At 40.3% G+C, this 21828-nt stretch overlaps 1 protein-coding gene across 1 annotated transcript in view; it reads left to right on the forward strand.

Annotated features, from left to right (window-relative positions):
- Slik (Sterile20-like kinase) overlaps window positions 1–21828 on the forward strand; it is a 64991-nt gene that overhangs the window by 38664 nt on the left and 4499 nt on the right. Inside the window, exons 7-25 of the mRNA XM_073087122.1 lie at window positions 318–497; window positions 1439–1582; window positions 6943–7024; window positions 7941–8200; window positions 8809–9309; window positions 9703–10239; window positions 10988–11152; window positions 11504–11645; window positions 12749–12858; window positions 13557–13663; window positions 14251–14391; window positions 14943–15035; window positions 15601–15703; window positions 16443–16600; window positions 18451–18658; window positions 19083–19286; window positions 19788–19942; window positions 20296–20467; window positions 21323–21418. Coding sequence (XP_072943223.1) covers window positions 318–497; window positions 1439–1582; window positions 6943–7024; window positions 7941–8200; window positions 8809–9309; window positions 9703–10239; window positions 10988–11152; window positions 11504–11645; window positions 12749–12858; window positions 13557–13663; window positions 14251–14391; window positions 14943–15035; window positions 15601–15703; window positions 16443–16600; window positions 18451–18658; window positions 19083–19286; window positions 19788–19942; window positions 20296–20467; window positions 21323–21418 — 3558 coding nt within the window. The remainder of the gene's footprint in view (window positions 1–317; window positions 498–1438; window positions 1583–6942; window positions 7025–7940; window positions 8201–8808; window positions 9310–9702; window positions 10240–10987; window positions 11153–11503; window positions 11646–12748; window positions 12859–13556; window positions 13664–14250; window positions 14392–14942; window positions 15036–15600; window positions 15704–16442; window positions 16601–18450; window positions 18659–19082; window positions 19287–19787; window positions 19943–20295; window positions 20468–21322; window positions 21419–21828) is intronic.

The raw sequence follows: 21828 nt of genomic DNA on the forward strand, positions 1-21828 counted from the left end.
CCCTACGATATTATATAAAATGGAAGCCTTATAGTAGGACTTGCATGTCAGTCCGTCCGTCGGTAACCACCAATTTGCTCAGAAACTGCCAGACCGCCAGATTACCACCAGATGACCACAGACTACCAGATTAATTTAAAATTTTGATCAATTATCAAGAACCGATGACAGTACATGACTTTAATCATTTTATCCCATTCACCTCATCAGGATCGTCAGGCATCAGGATTAACGATTTTCCTTGTGCGATTTTAGCGTGGTTTTTAGTTTTTAAACTATAATTATTTACATTGAATACTGGTTTTTTCTTTCACCAGGTGGACATCTGGTCCCTGGGCATCACGCTGATCGAGTTCGCGCAGATGGAGCCGCCGAACCACGAGATGACGCCGATGCGTGTGCTGCTCAAGATACAGAAGAGCGAGCCGCCCGCCCTGGACCAGCCGTCGCGGTGGAGCAAGGCGTTCAACGACTTCATCGCTAAGGCGCTTGTTAAGGTTAGACCTTAAAAAAACCCCTTAATAATATATTACCTAAACCTTTATATATTTTTTTTAAACCTCAGATTAAAAAAAAAAACACTGATGAGGTTTTTTTTAACCAGACTGCGAACAGTGATGTTTTTAGGGTTCCATACCCAAAGGGTGAAAACGGAACCCTATTACTAAGCCTCCGCTGTCTGTCCGTCACAGGGCTCTATCTCCTGAAGCGAAATAGAGGATTTTTTACAGAGTATATGTAAGGGTGGTTGCTATAAAAACAAATACTAAAAATTAAAAAAAAAATGCACACAGTTGATCGTGATCGTGATATATCTCGGAAATGGTTCCAATGATTTTCTTGAAATTTTGTATTTGTCGGGTTTCGGGGTCGATAAATCGATCTACCTAGGTTTTATTTTCAGAAAATGTCGTTTTAACCGTGTTTTCGTGGAGGTTTTTATTCAATATAAAAACTCCTACAATATCATTAGAATATGAAGCTCTATTTCGCTACTATTTACGAAGTTGGGAAACTCGGGTTCAAGTCGCGGTCTGATTGTTTCTTTTATTTTTTATCTTTATTTCGAGTTCCTTCTTTTTGTGAGACACGAGCAAAGCTCTGTCATCGTGGTACTAACTAAAAACATAAAGCAGACGAGCATGCAGTCCACCTGACGGTAAGTGGCTACTGCTGCCCATGGTCATCTGTAATCAACCCCAGATAGGATTAGATATTCCTACCTGAAGTCGGCCTCAGATGCGCTGCTACCCCTGTGGACTTAAGCTGGAACACCTCGGAAAGGTATGTCTCCCTTACCACACCCTTCAAAACGGAATACAGCAGCGTCTAACGCTGCTGTTATGAGGCAGAAATAGGCGTGGCGGTGGTGCCGCCGGAAACGAACCACAGAGGGTTCTACCGCTTTCAAAAACTTTAAAGTCACCAACACCCACAGGACCCAGAGAAGCGGCCGACGTCCAGCGAGCTGCTGAAGCACGACTTCGTGAGCGGGCCGCTGGACGCCAAGCCGCTGCGCGACCTGCTGCTGGAGTACCGCGCCGAGGTCGTCGAGGAGGAGCTGCTCGACGACGACTCGGAGGTCAGTTGGGGGCGCCGGGGGGTCGCTGCAGGGGTGGGGGGTGCCAGGGGGTCGTTGCAGGGGTTAGGGGGGTCGCTGCAGAGATGGAGGGTGGCGGGGGGTCGTTGCAGGGGTTAGGGGGGTCGCTGCAGAGATGAGGGGTGCCGGGGGGTCGTTGCAGGGGTTAGGGGGCGAGGGGGGTACAGGAAGGAAGATCTGTCGAACCCTTGCAAGATTTTTGAACGAGAGAACTTAGTAATACATAAAATAACTATGTAAAACACTAAGTATTCACGACTCGCGTGGTGCTATCACCATACTGGTCTGACGCGCAAAGGGTTGCAGGTTCGATTCCCGGACAGAAACATGCAGAAACATTATTCAGATAATGAATTTAGATATATGTTCTGGGTGTGGGTGTTTGTGTATTTGTCTCTGTGTGTGTCCATGGCACCCACGGTACAGGGAATCCTATTGTGAGTCTGTGAATGTAAAAAGCGTCTTTAAGATTTTATTTAAAGTAATTAATTATTAATGTATTACTAATTTCAATATATTACGTTGTAAATACAATATTACTAACATTGGGTGTCTTGTGTAATATATCTGCGAGCTTACGTCGTATATCTAAGATTTAATACTTGTCATATCTATCTATGTATATATACCAGCATATACGAGGTGGTGCAAAAGTTTTCATCTGATATTTTTTGACTACAGATTTTTATCATATGACAAACTTTAGTTTTACTTTAGAATTGTACTTCATAAGCAAATTTACGTATAGTAATTTTTACTATATGTATAGTAATTTACTATTTACATATCGATACCTTGGTTGGCAAATCAGACAACTCCACTTTTTGTCAAAATGTTTTTTTTTATTTGTTTTGATAGTAAATGGCGTTGAACGAAATAAATAAAAAAAAAACATTTTGACAAAAAGTGGAGTTGGCTGATCTGCGAATTAAGGTATTTTACCGTATGTTATTTACTATTTATTAAGTATAATACAATACATTATATGACTTTTAAATAGTTGAGATATTTACATAACGTTTTCCTTACTTACCCAAAATTTATAGCTCTTAGGCATCATAGCAGGTTGTCATATTTCGGGCGCGGTACTAGAGATAGTAGTGGTCCACTGGGTTATCGTAACATGGGGGTACATGGTTGGTTCCCATCTGGCTTGCTATACTTTTCTAGAAATAAAAAGTGGTATTTGGGATGATTCACTCAAATATTATTATATATTCTTACACACTAAAAGATACAACAATCTGAAATGGGTACTCACCATATTGCTTTCATTAAAAACTTTATTATAATTGTTAACATTTTACGCAGTATTCGTCAATTCACATAAACACAAATTCTATGAATCACAACGATAATAAAGACTAGCAAATAAAAAGGCACAGACGGCATGTGTGAATCAGCCGTCCGAGCAGCCCAGACGTAGGGGGCAAACTGAAAATCAGAGCCACGACGCAGTTTACCTGCACGTGGCACATGCTGAGTTTGTCCCTTTTCGTGGTCGTTGCAACACATATTATTGTAATAATTGATTGTACGTTTTTATTGTCCTTTTGTTGTTTTATTGTATTTTTTATTTATTTTTTTCTTTTGTTTTGTTATTTTTTTTTTGTCTCTCTACATTATTGTATTTCATTTGTGTTGCAATTATCCGAATAAATGTTTCTTTCTTTCTTTCTATTTATATATAGTAAATTTTACCGTATGTACTTTTTACTATTTGTAAATATGCTTGTAAAATGTCAGTACTATATTTATTTACATCACAAATGTCAAAATATAACTGAAATTTACCGCCATTTGCAAAGATTTCAAGCGTTTTCCGACATAGTGATGACTTTTGTGCCACTTTACGCGATACTAACATGATGATAATATTATAACAATAATCCCACGTGTGTCGCTTACCGCACGCCACTAACGGAGCAGGGCCGGAAGCGGGCCAGGGGGCGCTGCAAGGAGCAGTATCAGAGAGTTGGTTAGTATTTAACTTGTGACACATATAGGTGTATATTATTATGTATACTTTAAGGCAGCGTTTCCCAGCCTTTTTCAATACACGAACCCTTAGGAGATCAAGCACAGTTTTCACGGAGCCCCTTTATAAAATAAACAGCAAAAAACACGGATTAGGTATTTATTTTAGTTATTACAGATACAAAAAAAATACAGAAGGTAATTATAACTGTTTATTATGAAAAATGTGAAAGGTTGGTGTTGCTTTTTTGCAACTAAATCAGGGATATTCAGGGTTGACGTTGCTACTAAGCTGTAATCTCAAATCAGATTCTACTTGTAATCTGTTTCTGTATTTGTTTTTTGTATAAACAAGAGTAGATAATTTATGTACGGTCCAGAGATGACACCGCGGACCCCCATACATATACTCGTGGGCCCCCAGGGATCCGCGGACCACAGGTTGGGAAACGCGGCTTTAGGGGATGTACTCGTGGGTCGTGTGATAGGTATAGGATAGGGGGTTGTGGTAGGACTTTGGAATCGTCGGATCGTAGGGTTTAGATATAATGAGGTTTGGGGTTGGTAGATGATGTGAATTTCGACAAATGTATGTGAATTTTTAGGAGCGTTGACACTGTTAATTTTGACAATCATAACACATAATATGTAGGTACCTACTATGAAACTTGACTATCATAAGTATTATGAATGTTGACGCTCATAAGTGCTATAAATTCTAACAATTATAAACTATATATTATTATAGATATAGTGCATTTTGACCATCATAAATACTATGAATTTTGACAATCATAGGTGTTATGAATTTTAACATTTATAAGGAATGTTAATTTTTATAGCTACAGTGAATTTTGACAATTATAGGTACTATGAATTTTGACTATCATAGATACTACGAATTTTGACAGTCGTAGGTTTTTTGGATTCTGAGAATCTATGCATTTTGACAATCACATACATTTCGGTAGATTACAGATTTTCAATTTCAAATAACATTAGGTGGACTGATTTTTTTTTCCTGCAATAATGAATATAAAATAAAATTTTAAAAATATTTATAGTTTTAAATTTAGTCAAAATACATTACAATACATTGTATATATTTTTTATTAATCAGTTTTAAATTACCAGAAATCCGAACATGAAACTATATTTTGCTTAAAAATATATGTTTTTTTGAATTCTTCATACATCTAATTCATTTTTTAAATAAATTATTCATAATCAACCCCGTACGTTAATGTTACATTTGTGTTATCATATTGCACGCGAATCGGACGGTCAGCCGCGCGAGCCTCCGCCGTCGTTGAAGGTAAAAAATATGTGTTACATTTAAAAAATATGTGTTACATTATAAAAAATATGTGTTGTTACATTATAAAAAATATGTGTTACATTATAAAAATATGTGTTACAGTTAAAAAAATATTTTTTTCTTCATATTTTTTTTTTATCATATATATTTTTTTGTTTGCTTCGTGTCACTGATATAACGGAAAAGTAAATTGAATATCTTTAATTTTGTTTTAAGTTTTTTTTTTTTTTGGAAATTGATTTACCCTTGTGGTATTTTACTTTGTTTTGTACGATGGTTGGAGTATTCACTTTATACTTAATTGTATCTAATGAAGTAATATAGGAATCTTATTTGTTTTTGTTTATTAATTTTTTGTTAGAATTTTTTCGTTAAAAAAACAAAATCGGGATGGTGTACTGATAAGTTAATTTTGGAATGCACAAATAGTATAGTTTAGCTTTAGGTTACAGAAAATAGTAGATATGGATGTAGATCGTCATGTTTTATTTTCTTTTCAGATTTTTTTGTAGGACGTTACACATAATAATCCAAATTACTATGTATCAACCTTTTTGCCCTTACATTATTTATTTGTTACGAATTAGTAATTACAAAAGTCTATTTTTTTGTTTCCTTCTTTCTTTCTCAACTCCCCCTCTTTCTCTTTTTTTTACTCTCTCTTCCCTTTCTTTCTCTCCCTCTCGCTTCCCGGTCTCTCCTTCTACGCCCCTGTCCCTCACTCTTCCCTTTCATTTTTTGATTTTCTTTTACTTCCTATTCTTTCTGTATTTTAACAGAGTAGATAATAATATGGTATGATGTGATGGGGTTTAATTTTAATTTAAAGCTTCACATTTCGTTGCGCTTTGCTTTATTTTTTCGCAGTGTTGGTTTATTTTGTAGTATAAATACATACCTATAATATATATATTGTTTATATTTTAGACAATATATCAAAAAGCTGATGAAAACATTTGTTTGTGATTCGACTCGTGACTGTTAAATAGTAACACAATAGTTACATTGTTTACATTATAACTGTTATGTTTTTTTTTAATATTGCTGATTAGGGGTGTGCGAATATCGTTCGAATCGAATCGAATCGAATATCAATATTCGATTCGAAATTCGAATCGAATAATTCGAATTTTCGAATTATTCGAAATTCTTCGAATAATTCGAAAAATTTCGAATAATTCGAAAAATTTCGAATAATTCGTAAAAATCTCGAATAATTCGAAAGTTTTCGAATAATTCGCGAATTAAGGGGGTATTCTAGTCTAGAAGCATGAATTTCAGGTAATTTTTTGAAGTGCCGTAAAAAAAGGCAATCAATATTTTTACCATCATTTTTTTTATAAGTTATTTATTAACATTACAAGAATAGGATCATCCCCAAATTTCAATTTTTACTATTTTTAAAAAATTCGAAAAAGTCAAAAAAAAAGTACAAAAACAATTTTTTTATTCAAGCAGTCGCCATTTTGTGAAAAAAAAATTTTTCAACTTTTCCCTAGTTCATGCCATAATTGAAAATAAGAAACCCTGTAAATATCCGAATTATTCAAAAATTTTCGGATTATTCGAAAATTTTCGAATTATTCGAAAATTTTCGAATTATTCGAAATTTTTCGAATTATTCGAAATTTTTCGAATTATTCGGGAACTTTCGAATAATTCGAATTTTCGAATCATTCGATTCGAGTTTCGAATCGAATATTAATATTCGATTCGGAACGAATAATTCGTAAGTTCGAATTATTCGCACACCCCTATTGCTGATTCTATTATTATAATTTTTATTACGTCTTGGTAGCAATGTAATATAATCAATTTTGGTAGTATTCCTTTTTCATGATTTTAATTGAATCGATGTGGACTTTTTACTACGAGTATTTACGATATCGTCAAAAAAGGTAATTTACAAACCCAAAATTATTTAGTTTTGTAATTTTTACATCTGTTTATTAACCCAATTGTAATGTACAGTCAGACATTTAAGTTCTGTACGTCTGGATGTATATGTATACAGATATATAAATGTGTGTGTGTTGTGTGTGTGCAGGAACATCGCAGCTCTCAGATGCAGATGGAGATGGAAGATGACTCCACGTCAGTGAGGTCGGCCGACACGCCGGACATCAAGAGTGAGTCTGTCATATTATTTTTATATCATCATCATTATCAACACATCACTGTACCACTGCTGGGCACGGGTCTCCTCTCAGAATGAGAAGGATTAGGTCATAGTCCAGCGCGCTGGACAAGTGCGTATTGGTAGACTTCACATACCGTTAAGATTTTTTTTTCTAACAATCTCTCAGGTATGCCGGTTTCCTCACGATGTTTTCCTTCACCATTTAGGCAAGTGATAGTTAATTTCTAATACGCACATAAATTTGAAAAAACATAAGTGCCGGGGATTTGAACCTCGGACCCTCAAATTCAAATTCAAAATTCAAATCTCATTTATTCAAAATTGATTCATATAGAATACTTTTTGAAAGTCAACAAACTACCACCGCTTCGGAAGGTATTTCGCTATGGAGAAGAAGCGGCGCAAGAAACTCCATACGTGTGCAATTAAGAAGCCAAGTTTCTTAACCATTAGGCTATCATTGCTCTATTGTTGTATACATAATAAAATGTATTATATATTCATATATAATATATTTGAATTATGTCAAGTATATTATGTGCATGAACATACAAAATTAATGTCTTTTAGTTATAATTGATTTTTAGTCGTTTTTGTCTACTACAGTTCGAACTTTACAGTTTAAGTGAGCATATTCTTTTATATGGACGGTTAGTGGCTACTGTCATCTGGATTATTTACTTAAATTATGGACATCTGTAATCAACATTAGATAAGATTTCTAATTGAAGTCGGCTAAAATGCGTTGCTACCGCTAACAACTATGTTTGAACACCTCGCTTATGTGTGTCTCCCTTCAAACCTTATGCTTATTATGTCGCTTATGTGTGTGACAGTGTTGCTGCTGAACCACAGTCTTCTACCACCGTCCTTGTTCATACATGATGTATTTTCTTCCATGACAGTGTCGGAGGCCGAGCCTCTTCCCGGCGGCGCGGCGACCACCGCCCCCGCGCGCGCGCCGCCCTCTCCCCGCGCGGCCGAGCCCGCCCCCGCCCCCGCCGCCGCACCGGCGGGCCCCGCCCCCGCACCCGCCGGCACCGCCCCCGCAGCAGCAGGCCCCGCTCCCGCAGCAGCAGCCGCAGCCACCGGCCCCGCCCCCGCCGCCGCCGCCGCAGCCAAGCGGCCGCACGACGACGAGCACAGCGCTGACAGGAAACATCCGGTGAGTGTGTGTGACATGTTATACACGCACACGCACGCACGCACACACGCGCGCACGCACACACGCGCGCACACACACACATAAGCACGCTCATACGCACGCATACACACACATAAGTATGCGCCTTTGTACACTCACGTAGACGCATAATAATACAAACGTACAATTACGCAACTCTTGTAGTGCTTAGTTGCTACAAATGTAAAGCATATTAATTAATAATAATAAGCTTTATATAAACTTACATAAAGCGTATGTATACACTGTGTGATGCTTTACATACAAGATGGATATGATACATATTAACATGTAACAATAAATCATCGCCTTCTAAAGAAAACCTTTACAAGTTATATCTTATAGACGTTCTCGTACTAGATTTTAAGTGTTTTCAAAATTGAAAAACCTTTACAAAAATATATAAATTGAAATATTATTGTCACAACTTACAACTTAATTTCCTTAATATCATATTAGTTTTGCGCTATCTTTCAAAACGTGTCTACAGTGTATTTATTTATTTTATATGCATTTATATATATTTACATAAATTAAGTAGAATTAAATAATGTGACATACTTAAAATAATTTTAAAATGCATATTTCAGGCCCCAAAAAAAGAGAAAGGCCCCGCGCCGCCGCCGCCGGCGTCCCCCGCCGCCGCGCCGCCCTCGCCCCGCGCCGCGCACCCCCCGCAACCCCCCGCCACCCTCCAACCACCCCCGACACAACCCCCCACCACCCTCACAACCCCAACGTCACAACCAGCGTCCACCCCAACGCCGACAACGCCATCGTCGGTCTCCCTACCAATATCGGTACCGTCACCATCCTCGCCATCCTCGACGCAATCATCCTCACAGTTGCACACGCCATCCTCGCCGCCGCCGTCGTCGCAGTCGTCGCCGCAGTCGCAGTCGCAGTCGCAGTCGTCACCGCAGTCGCAGTCGTCGCCGCAGTCGCAGTCGCCGTCGCCGCCGTCGTCGCAAACGTCGAGTGCGAGAAGAAAGCAGCCGGCTCCGCCGCCGCCAGCGGTCATAGCTACTGCGAATGCGAATATAGTGAATATGACGAATACGGCAGCGGCCGGAAAGCAGATTGTTGATCAGGTAAAATATATTTGCTGAAAACTTAAATAATAAGTAACATAGTTTAAACAGATGGGTCTAAAAAAGTGACTTTTTGGGGTTCCTTGGGTATAAATAGATTTACCACTGTCTCATAGTTCTTTGGATGTATAGAAAATACATTATTTAAATGTCTGGTAATCGAATACTAAATTAAGTCAATAAAATGTGAAAAACATTTTTAATTTAAAAAGTAATTGAAAATTTATATTTATTCCTTAAGCCTATTCATAAGTAACGAGTATTACTTTAGATTAATTTAAGAATTTTTACAATTAAAATTATTCGCTTACGGGTTAGTTTAGTTATATTTCTAGTAAGTGGTAGTGGTGGTTCTAGTATTTAATTTTATTTAATACATTATTATGTTACCAGGTATGCAGAGACGCCGAGAGAGCCGTCGAGGAGAAATCCGACAGACCGACGGACAGGATACACGCGAACGACAGAGACGCGAGATCGAAAGACAGGGACAGACATAGCGAGCACGACAGACACGACAACAAGGTCAGCGCCGAGATCAACAGACTCAACGAGGAGTTCAAACGGAACGTCAGCAAATCCAGCATCGAGCTGAACCGACACACGGACAAATCCGACAACCGATCCGCCGACAAATCGCACGTGAAAAAGCGAGCGAGCGTCGAAATAAACAGACTGAGCGCCGAGTTGAAAGCGAGCGTCGACAAATCCAGCAACAAGTCGACGGACCGATCGCGGTCGAGCTCGACGGACGAGGAGTTCAGTGTGACGGCGGAGGTGTGCCGGTTGGAGCGAGAGAGCGCTAGGTCGAGGTCGGCGGATGACAAGGACAGAGCTAGCGTGCGAGTGAAGGAGTACTCGAGGTCCGCTTCGATTGAGGAAGCGGAGGTCGGTAAGAAGTTGAACGCGGTCGAGATCAGGCCTGTTACGGTGAGTTTTGTCTATTATCTATTTCTTTAGTAGTGAGAATGTGCTTCAATCTAAGTCTGAGATACGAATCGTCTGATTTGGAAAAATTATCTGTGTGCTAAAAAATTATGATGAATGCTAACAGTCCCAAAGGCGTATGAAGTTTGGTAGCGTGCAATCCACCTGATGGTAAGTGACTTCTGCCGTCCATACAGGAGATATTCCTACCTGAAGTCGGCCACAGATGCCCGCTACCCCTAAGGACTAAGCTGGAACGCCTCGGAAAGGATGTCCCCCTTACCACACCCTTCAAACCAGAACACAGCAGGACTTAACACTGCTGTTATTAGGAAGATATATGTGTGGCGATGTCGCCGTCGGAGTTTAACCACAAAGAGTTCCACCACCTTCAAACCTTTGCCTAATAGTGACGTCACATTGTACGTCATACGTGAACTCTATACTAACGTGTCCGTTCCCATTCCACAGTCCCATAATAACGTCATACTTTAACTCTGTAGTCTACTGACGTGTCCGTTCCTACCGCTCAGCCCCGCAGTGACGTCACATTGCTACGTCATACTTTGTCTGTAGTCTGCAGTACTAACGTCACTGTCCTCACCGCGCAGCCCCACAGTGACGTCACAGGGTACGTCATACTTTAAGTGTGTTCTAACGTGACAGCTGCCACCGCGCAGCCCCGCAGTGACGTCACATTGTACGTCATACTTGTGTGTAGTCCATACTAATGTGACCGTCCACACCGCAGCCACCAGCACCAACACCAGCAGCGACACCAGCGACCCCGGCAGCGGCGACGGCGGCGGTGACGGTGGTGTCGGTGCGCGCGGAGCCGAACTCGCTGGGCGCCGCGCCCGCCGGCCTCGTCACCGTCACCACCACGCACCCGCCGGTGCTCGGACACGCACACCCGGTGAGTGACCACTACCACCACCACCAACAACAACAACAACAACATCATCATCAACAACAACAACAACAACAACAACAACAACAACAACAGTTTTATTATCAAAATTTACAATAACAATAATAAAAAAAAATTACAATATTTTTTTATCATTATCCCCAACGTCATTTATCGTCGTTATCATCGTTATTGTCATAATTATCATCGTCGACGACGACATGGTCACGAAAAAATGCAACTATGCAGTTCACTTTTCTTTTTATATTATTTTTTTACACTCAATTAAAATGTTACAATAATATTTACACACAGACAATATTATTATTCTAATCTACAATCTAATATCCCCCACAGCTACCACCGAACGCGGTGACGATATCAACAACACCACCCATAGCGGATGAAGTCGTGATCGTCGGCGCAGGGTCCTCCTCGGACGACGATTGCTTCGCGCCCTCCTCGCTAGACTCGCTGGACTGTACCAGCTCTTACACAGGTTGGTTGATGTTATAATACAGGAGCATAGATTAGTAAAGATACTTCGCCGCCTTGAAATTGAATGAAGCCACACACGGCTTATTAGTAAGTTCTTTTTTTGAATTCTTGGCAAATAAAAACATTTTTAGAGAAAATTTACGAATATAAATAACTAATACTGCGTAATTTACATAATAAATAAATAAGTATTTCAAATATTTTAGGGACATTTTAGCACGGAGACGTGGCAAAACTTTTTTACGCAACTATTTCAATTCTCAAAACTGGGTACAAAAATTCTCAAAATTTTCTTGTTAGGAGTGAGTAATCTTTACTAAGCTATGTATAGGAGTAGCAGACGAGTATGCAGTCCACCTGATGGTAAGTGGCTCCTGCTGCACATCTGTGGCCGACCTCGGGTAGGAAAATCTAACCCTGTCTGGGGTTGATTATAGATGTCCATAGACGGCAGTAGCCACTTACCATCAGGTGGACTGCATGCTAGCCTGCTTCTACTATGTTATAAAAAGAAAGAATTTGCATACTGACGGTTCCGTACCTCCAAATTTCAGTTTTTGTTATCATGGAAGCTTTAGAAGTAAATGTATTGTGATACATTGAACTGTCTATCTATTCAATGAATAAAGCGAAAAACGTCGAAAAATAGCAATTTCTTGTATAGCGACCCCCATACATTTTTAATATTTTTTTAGTATTATTATTATGTTTTAGTACTTTTACACATGTGTACAAAAATTTCAAGTTTCTTTTTAATACTTTTCGACGCATGGAATCCTGTGACAGATGGACAGTGTAGTGAACTGTAGTGTGTATAAGACCCACGCACACTACAACAGACAGCAGAGGCTTAGTAGTAGGGTTCTGGTTTTACACTCTGGGTATGGAATCCTAAAAATGTAATACTTACACTATAAATAATAATTATGGCAAAAAATTCTATATTGCAATGTTTTAACGTTTTCTTAACTTATTAGTTTCCAATGGGGTCCCAAATTCTTGTAGCAGTAGCAGAGCCGTTTAAATAGCCCTGGTTGCATTTTAATATGCATATTCATTCAATTTATGAATTAATTTAATTGTATATTTAATTGTGATGTGTAGAAAAGACCCGCGGCAGACGGCTGGACAGCAGCGAGGTGTTGATCCTGAGCCCCGGCGCCACTGGAGATTCTGGAGTGTTCGACGACAGCGTCTCCAATGGACTCAACCTGGTACGTATATGTGAACGGTATATTTGTTTGCTTATTTGTGTTTTGTTTTGAGTAGTGGAATGTATCTTCTATTAATTCATTTGCTAATGTTGATTTGCGTTGTAATGCGACGGGTCAGTGATCTATTTATATAATTTCGATCTGTAGTGAAAATTGTCCGTTATAAAAGTACTACAATATTTGAAAAGTATTACTAGATGATAGTGTACACAAAAATGTCTCAATAGGTCATAATAACTAAAAGTAGTACCAAACCCAAAATGAGTACACTGAATGCTTGCATAGCTTCTAGGATATTTTGTACGAGAGTTTTTACTAAAAAAAACAATGTGAGCCGTCACGGGACGCCTGGCAGATGTGAAACATCGACATTATTTTGTAAAAGTAATATGCAGAAAAGAACATATTGTGATAGGAACTAAATATGTCATAATGATAAAATAAAATATTACGATTTTTGCCCACGGCATGCGTCGCCACGCCAGAAATCGGTTTTACGTGCGGCTATAGATGTTTCACATCAAAAACTTTCATATCAAAAGTACTACAAAACACAAAATGTGCTACAATTAACTCTTGCATCTGTCTCAGGACTCAGAACATGTTGCACGCAAGTTTTCACCGAAAATCGTCCGAACCAAAAGTGCTACAAAACACACGAAAGTACAACAATTCGATCATTCCTCTCCCGTTCGCAGGACACATCGCACGTGTCGGTGGTGACGGTCGGCGCGGCCGAGGTGCGAGTGCGAGACTCGGGCGCCACGCGGACGCACCGCCGCCTCAGCCCCGACAGCTTCGAGAGGTGGGTACAGTGACAATAATAGTAGTGATAGCAACAAGAGAAACAATAATAATATTTTTTTTTTTAATTTGGTTCACAAATTGAATTACATAAAACAAATCTTACAAAAACAAAACAATGCAGTGTTCATTCTAGAATAGTGAACACAGCTTACATAAGAACACAAAAAATATATATAATAATAATCTAACCAGTTACTTTAGAATAACATCTTTAATTGTGTTTTGGCTGAGGTTAACGATCCATGGAATAAGTCAAAGGATGAACATATGGCATTGTATGACGATAACATTCTGTACAGTAGAGAATGTTCTCCTACTTTTGTTCGACAATGTGGTACATGAAAAGTTTTTCTATTATTCAAACGACTACCAGGAAGTGGTATTTGAATATCGATATTTTTTAAGAAATAATATAACAGATGGTGGTAGAACCCTTTGCTGTTTGACTCCGGAGGCTGTGAACTACACTCCACCACTTTTCAATATCAATCATCTATTTTCACTTGATCATATGTTTTTCTTTTAATCATCTATGTCCCACGTGATCATGAATCTTTATATGTAATTAATTTTATTTATTTACAGGGGTTCCCAATCGGACAGCGGCTCGGTGGCTTCGGACCGCTCTCGTCGCGCGGCGGACGCGGACTCGCTCGCCACGTCCGCCACGTCCGCCACCACCGCCTCGCACGACTCCGCGCACCTCGCGCTCAACGGCTCCGCCAGGTGAGTGTGCACAGGGGCCCCGGCCGGACCGGTTGAGCTACCAATGTTTGTTGTACAGGTGTTCACAGACGTCAGTGACTCCGCCGGGTGAGCTACTATTCTGTGTGTGTGTACAGGTGTTCCCAGTGAAATGGTGGCTGCGCTAGATAAGTTAGTAGTAGAATCCTGTGGATCGACTCCGGCTGTACCACCGCCACACCTATTTCTGTTATAACAGCAGTGTTAAGCTGCTGTGTTCTGGTTTGAAGGGTGTGGTAAGGGAGACAAAGGTTTCGAGGCATTCCAGCGTAATGCTCAACAGCAGCGGCGCATCTGTGGCTGACCTCAGTTAGGAATCTTATCCTATCTGGGTTTGAATACAGGCCTCCAGTAATCCTCCAGTAATAGCAGGCTAGATAGCAATAATCATTGGACTGCAAGTTCATCTGCCACTCCTATATTTAAAAAAAAAAAATAAACATCCTTGTCGTGTCGTGAATAAGACTCTGAAATAAGTTCAGCCGCGCGAGTTGTCATTTATAATTTATTTATGTAATATCGTTATTTTCCAGAATAAACGCAGACAGCCAAGGTCTGGACAACGGCGAGCAGGTGGTCCTCAGGCGGAAGAACCTGGACGGTCAGCCCACTAACAGAATGCAAAGGTATTGTACTCATCTATAAGAAAAATATTGAATCAGTAGCTATGTATGTCAGCGGTCGAATTTAAAACCTTCTTTTTTCCAGTCTGTTACATTACTATAATAGTAACAGACTGGAAAAAATTAGGAACCATATAGGTTTGATTTTAAAATCCACTATGTTTTAAATTGATTATTAAAATATGTGTAACGATTATCGTCATTTTTTATGTGTGACGTCATTTCGATAGTAAGCAGAAAGAATTTGAGGTACTGCCTATGTTTACTAACGTAATGACATCACCATTCAAACATAACGGTTAGAATTTTTGCGCGAAAATTCAAAACGTTAAATTATACGTTGTTTGTAAGGCACATTTCGGTTTTGCATGAAAATCTAGTCCTTAAACACTTTAAGATTGAAAATCTTCATAAAAGGCAGTATTGCTTATTTAGCTAATTAAAATGATAATTATTTGTAAACCACCCAGTGGCAGAATAACCGACTACGTAAAAAAAAAGGTATTAGGTAACTAACAATTACCTTATTCACAAATAAATTGATTTTATTTCATTTGATTTGCTACAGGTCCAAAGAAGATATCCACATGGCGAACCTGAAGAAGAAGACGAGGAAGCGCACGAGGAAGTTCGAGATCGACGGCGTCATCGTCACCACCACCACTTCCAAGGTAACACTCCTACCTATATGACAGTGTCTTGTGCGACGGCGTAGCGCTGCTGTGTTCTGGTTTGAAGGATGTGGCAAAGCTCTCATTTTTGCTATACAACTCGGTCTTCAGAAGTAGTAATGCATTTTTTAGGGTACCAGGAAAAAATGTAGAGTGATCCTACCAGTTTAATAAGAAAGACTGAAATATGCTAATGAAAAAAGGACAGGTAAAACCTGTATCTGTAATGAAGTCAAGAGAAAAAAGACTTTGAAGGTGGTAGAACCCTTTGTGGTTTGAATCCGGCGGCACCACCGCCACACCTCTACCTCATGACCTCAGTGTTAAGTGCTGCTGTGGTCTGGTTTGAAGGGTGTGGTAAGGGAGATAGATATATTTTCCCGAGGAGTTCAAGTTACGACCTCAGGGGTAGCGGCGCATTTGTGGCCGACCTCAGGTAGGACTATCTTATCCTATTTGGGGTTGATTACTGATGTCCATGCATTTAATCTTTACAAGCTGGTGACGTCATTTCAGCTTCAGGTAATTCCGTGCGCTTTAAGTCTTGTGGGCGAACATGGAAATTTAATGATTTTATTATTGATTTATTCAACAGATCACCTACTTTTCAATTATTTCTGGGGTTAGTTGGCTTATAAAAATATTTACTTTTAAGTTAACGTCATTTTTTTAAATGATATTTTCACAATAGTCATATACCCTATCACACGTGTGTCATGTTGTGTTTGACGTGGTGCAGGTGATATGGGGCGACGAGGAGAGCGGGCGCACGTGGGACGACCACGCGCTGCGCAAGCAGGAGCTGCGCGAGATCAAGATGCTGCAGAAGCTGGAGCAGAAGCAGTTCCAGGACCTCAACGCCAAGGAGGCGCAGCTGCGCGACCAGCAGGACAAGAGGTACTGTACCGATAGAATAATAATATACATGGTGAATTTTTCAAACGGGCCTTCAGGGCCAAATCTGAAACTATAAGGATAAGCGAAAACTGCTGAAAAGAGTTACGAGGCCGATTTTAATAAAAACTAAAACTGCATCATTAGTTTTTTAAAAAATCTTTTTCCCTAGCTAGTAATCGAATGAATTCATTTTGAAAAAAAATATACCCTCTATATTATTCCACTATCTGATAGTGTTGTTTATTAGGATCAAAATCTGGGAAGTAATGTTATGTGACAAATTAAAGGAAAAGGAAAATGTTGAAAAAAGTGCATATTTTTTTCATACATTGGCATACTAATCCCTAAGGTTTATACATAAATAAAAAAAAATTAAGGGTGAATAACCCTTATCACTTAGGGGTATGAAAAATAGATAGTAGCAGATTTTCAGACCTACTGAATATGCATATAAAATTTGGTGAAAATCGGTAAAGCCGTTCCGGAGGAGTACGGTAACTAACATTGTGACACGAGAATTCTATATACAGGGTGAATCTCCATAAAGTGCACATATTGAAACAGGTAAAATTAAACCGCATTTTGTCGACAAAAAAAATAAAAAAAATAATAAAAATTTTTTTTTTTTTGGTTTTACGACCTTTTGAAGTTTTTTTTTTGGAATTGTGCACCTAAAGTAAATAAATCGCTATAACTTTTGAACTAAAAGAGTTATCATGTTCAAACAAAAATTACAATGAATGCCAATTATAGGCCGTACTGATCCATGAAAAAAACAAAACAAAAAAGCTTATCTTCCCAGAAAAAAATAGTCAGATTAGTGTGAAAAAAGCAATTTTTTTAGGTTAAATTTCAGTAATCGTGAATTTCCTCAAAATAATCTAGGCTTTTTATTTTATTTTTATTATTTAATGTAATTCTACGTTGTATTAGCTTTCAAACACTAAAAAAAGCATGCCTCTTACTTAAGTATAAAGTTTCCTACGAGCGCTTAAACAAAGGCAGTTTTTAAGGGTGTTGGTAATAAATAACATTTTTCATACAAACTAGTGTTTTTTTTTTAATTATTAAAGATTTATTTTATTACAGTTTTATCACTTTAATATCGTCAAAAATAAGAAACTACCATGAATTTACCATTGAAACATATTTTTGATAGTTTTCTTTGTTTATATTTTGGACATCTAATTATGGGTCGGACTATACCAGTTTTATTAGGGCGCACGTGCGTCGCGTCATGAGTATCTTTTTTGAAACATTCCTAGCAAACTTTATACTTGAGTTAGAGGCGTGGTTTTTTTAGTGTTTGAAAGCTAATACGACGTAGAATTGCATTAAACAATAATAAAAAAATAAAATGCCTAGATTATTTTGAGGAAATTGATGATTACTGAAAATTTTACCTAAAAAAAGTGCTTTTTTGCACTAATCTGACATTTTTTTCCTGGGAAGATGATTTTTTTTTTGTTTTTTTTTTCATGGATCAGTACGGCCTATCATTGGCAATCATTGTTATTTTTGTTTGAACCTGATAACCCTCTTAGTTTAAAAGTTATAGCGATTTATTTACTTCAGGTGCAAATTTCCCAAAAAAAAATTCAAAAGGTCGTAAAACCCAAAAAAAATATTTTTTTATTTTTTTTATATTTTTTTTGTCGACAAAATGCGGTTTAATTTTACCCGTTTCAATATGTGCACTTTATGGAGATTCACCCTGTATAAGAGATATATGAATATAATAACATATGAATTATGTATAATTCTTTAGGACTATACATAAGTCATAACTGAAGATTTTATTGAATTTGTTGATGTTGATCTTTAGTAACCGATATTGAAATCGTTCGCAGGTTCGAAGCGGAGCTGGCGTCGCTCTCGCGAGCTCACGAGGCTGATCTCGAGACGCTCGCGCGAGCCCAGCGCGGCGCCGCCGAGCGAGCGGAGCAACAGCTCGAGGCGGAACTACGTCATCACGCCAAGCGACTGCGCGGCGAACACGAGCGGGACCTGCGACACTTCCGGGACACGCTGAAGCAGGAGCTGAGGCTGCTCAAGCAGGTGGGGCATGGGTCTTTGGCTTCATAGACCGTAGGTGTGTTAGTTACTGAAGGCAGTGAAGGAGGATTACTGTGTGGCGCCGTCGTGCGAGCTAAACAGCAGCTAGAGATGGAACTAATAAACTATGTCATCTGGCGAAATGATTGCGTTCATTTGAATATAATTTTTAATTTGTTAAATAGTGGACTGGGATGGGAGGGGAGGGTAGGGGGAGAGGTTCATAATAGTGAACTAACATGGGTACGACAATTGTCAGTAAAAATTAAGTTTTTCCTTTACATTTTTTCTAGAAGGTTTTTAAGGAGGGAGTACAGTGCCCATTTTCCCCCCACCCTCTCCCCGTTCCTCCTCTTCCTTAAGTTTGAATATAATTATTGTTTTGTCATTTCATAGTATTAATGTTTCTATTTGTGTATGTCAACAGGAGGTGGAGCTGGTGGCGAAGGAGCGGCGCAAGGAGGCGTACCGCGCTCGCCGCGCGCGGCTCGATGCCGAGCACGCGGAGCGCGAGCGGGCTTTCGTCGCGGCGCTCGCGGACGGCGGCGACGCGGTGCTGCGCCGCGTGCACGAGCACCACCGCGAGCGGCAGGCGCTCGCCGACCGCCAGTACCTGCAGCAGCGGCAGCAGGTGTGTGTGTGTGTGTGTGTGTGTGTGACGCTCGTCGCGGCGCTCGCGGACGGCGGCGACGCGGTGCTGCGCCGCGTGCACGGGGGGGGGGGGAGCGGGAGAGAGGGAGAGAGAAAGAGGCAGAGAGATGGAAGGAGAGGCAGAGAGCGATACGGAGTGTGTGTGTCTGAAAGAATCAGAAATACACAAGGAGAAAGAGAAATTGAGAGTGGGTGTCTGAGATCGTGAGAGAGAGTGTGTCTAGGAAAATGTAAGTGAGTTTTATAGTAAATGTGAGAGAGAAAAATAGAGGGTAAAATGTATATATGCTATATAGTGTGTGTGTTCGAGAAAAAATGATGTAGATTGTGTATGTGTGAGTTAAAAGACCACTTTAGTATCAAGATTTAGGGTCTGCACAAAAAATAATGGCAATCTTTTTACAAAAAATTAAGGAATCTGGTATAATAAGGATATTTCCTACCATAGTCTAATATAATTTTTTTCATCTCCGTCCCACAGATAATGCGAACCCGCGAGGCGGCTCTCTGGGAGCTGGAGGAGAAGCAGATCCACGAGCGACACCAGCTGGCCAAGCGGCAGCTGAAGGACGAGTTCCTGCTGCGGCGGCACCAGATGCTCGTGAGGCACGACAAGGAGCTGGAGCAGATCAAGAGGTAACCGTCGAGCAGGCTGGACCACGCTGGTCCATTGTTGGTTAACATTGTGTGTAAATGGTCATAAGTTGGTGCTGGAAGCGGTCTTAGTGTAAATGGCTCGGAATGGCCCATGTTGGCCCACGCTGGTCCATTGTTGTCCAAAATAGTTTGTAGGTACGTGGTCAAAAACAATGGATGGGACTGACCGCAATGTAAATGGTACATACTTGCATATTAATACCAAAAAACTTGTATTCTTGACCAGGGGTCGGCAACCTGCAGCTCTTTCTATGCTGCGGCTTTTAATTGCCGACGCCTGGCCTTGACTATTCGAAAATCTATTGCTCATCCTAATTGTTGTGTCTTCACAGGAAGAACAGCCGCAAGGAGGAGGAGCTGGCCAAGTGTCAAGCGCTCGAGAAGCGCTCGCTGCCTAAGAGGATCCGCGCCGAACAGAAGGCGCGCGAGATGATGTTCCGCGAGTCGCTGCGCATCGGCGCCGCGCCGCACCACCACGACGACGAGCGCGAGCGGCTCAAGAAGGTGACGCACCCCCCTGTACCCCGCTGTACCCCGCTGTACCCCCCTGTACCCCGCTGTACCACCCTGTACCCCGCTGTACCGTAAGAGCAGGATAGAAGACAAATTGAGACTCGCTGTATATCGCAACGAATGCGACGAGTTCTAGAAGGTACCCTGTACACTGTACCCCCCGCCACTCCCCATCACCCCCCACAGAAGGAGCTAGCTAAGTTCCAGGAGCAGTATAGAAGAAGATTCGAGACGCTGCGCATTGAAATGAATGCGAGGAGTTCTAGAAGTTACCCCGTTGTACCCCCGCCACACCGCAGTACCCCCACTACGCCACTGTACCTTCAGTCTACAGTACCTCCACCCTTTCTCTCTTTCTCTCATACCTTTATGGACCTTTTATGGTTCGACTCCGGCGGCACTACCGCCACACCTATTTCTACCTAATAACAGCAGTGTTAGGCGCTGCTGTGTTCCGGTTTGAAGGGTGTGGTAAGGGAGACATACTTTTCCGAGGCGTTCCAGCTTAGTCCTCAGGGGTAGCGGCGCATCTGTGGCCGACCTTAGGTAGGAATATCTAATCCTATCTGGGGTTGATTACAGATGTCCATGGGCGGCAGTAGCCACTTACCATCAGGTGGACTGCATGCTCGTCTGCTACCCTTATATTATAAAAAAAAAAAAAAAAACTCCCCTCCTCTCTGTCCCTCCCAATCTGTCTATATCTCCTATTTCTCCCATTAATTGAAATTCTAAAATGCGTTTTTCATATTTCTCTCTCAATTATATAATCCATTGATCCCCCCACTACCTATATACACCCCCTCCATACGATAGCATATACTAATGTATACATTGTCCAAACAGTTCCAGGAGAACGAGAAGCGGCGGTACCGCGCGGAGCAGCAGCGCCTGGCCACCAAGCACGCGAAGGCCAGGGAGGAGCTCAAGGCCGCCGGGGAGGTACATATGTGTTTATTTTACTTTAGAAATTAATTATCACTTGTTTAAACGGTGAAGGAAAACATCGTGAAGAAACCAGCATACCTGAGAGATGTTAAAATAAGGTTTTAAAGGTATGTGAAGTCTACCAATACGTACACGGCCAGAGCGGTGGACTATAGCCTCATCATGGATGATCGATTATCATTGTTTTTAAGATTCGTACCTAAAGGGTAAAAACGAAACCCTATTACTAAGACTTGTTAGTCTGTCTGTCACAGGGCTCTATCTCTGAAACTGTAATAGGACACTTGAATTTTTTACACAGGATGCATAACGGTGGCCGCCATAACAACAAATAAAATAAAATTTAATATTAAAGGGGGTTTCCATACAACAAATTGATCTAAAAACTACATTTATTTAATATT

Source organism: Epargyreus clarus, unplaced genomic scaffold (genome assembly GCF_041222505.1).
Source record: "Epargyreus clarus isolate Ecla_fem2 unplaced genomic scaffold, WU_Ecla_fem_2.2 ptg000025l, whole genome shotgun sequence".
Classification (NCBI taxonomy): Eukaryota; Metazoa; Arthropoda; class Insecta; order Lepidoptera; family Hesperiidae; genus Epargyreus; species Epargyreus clarus.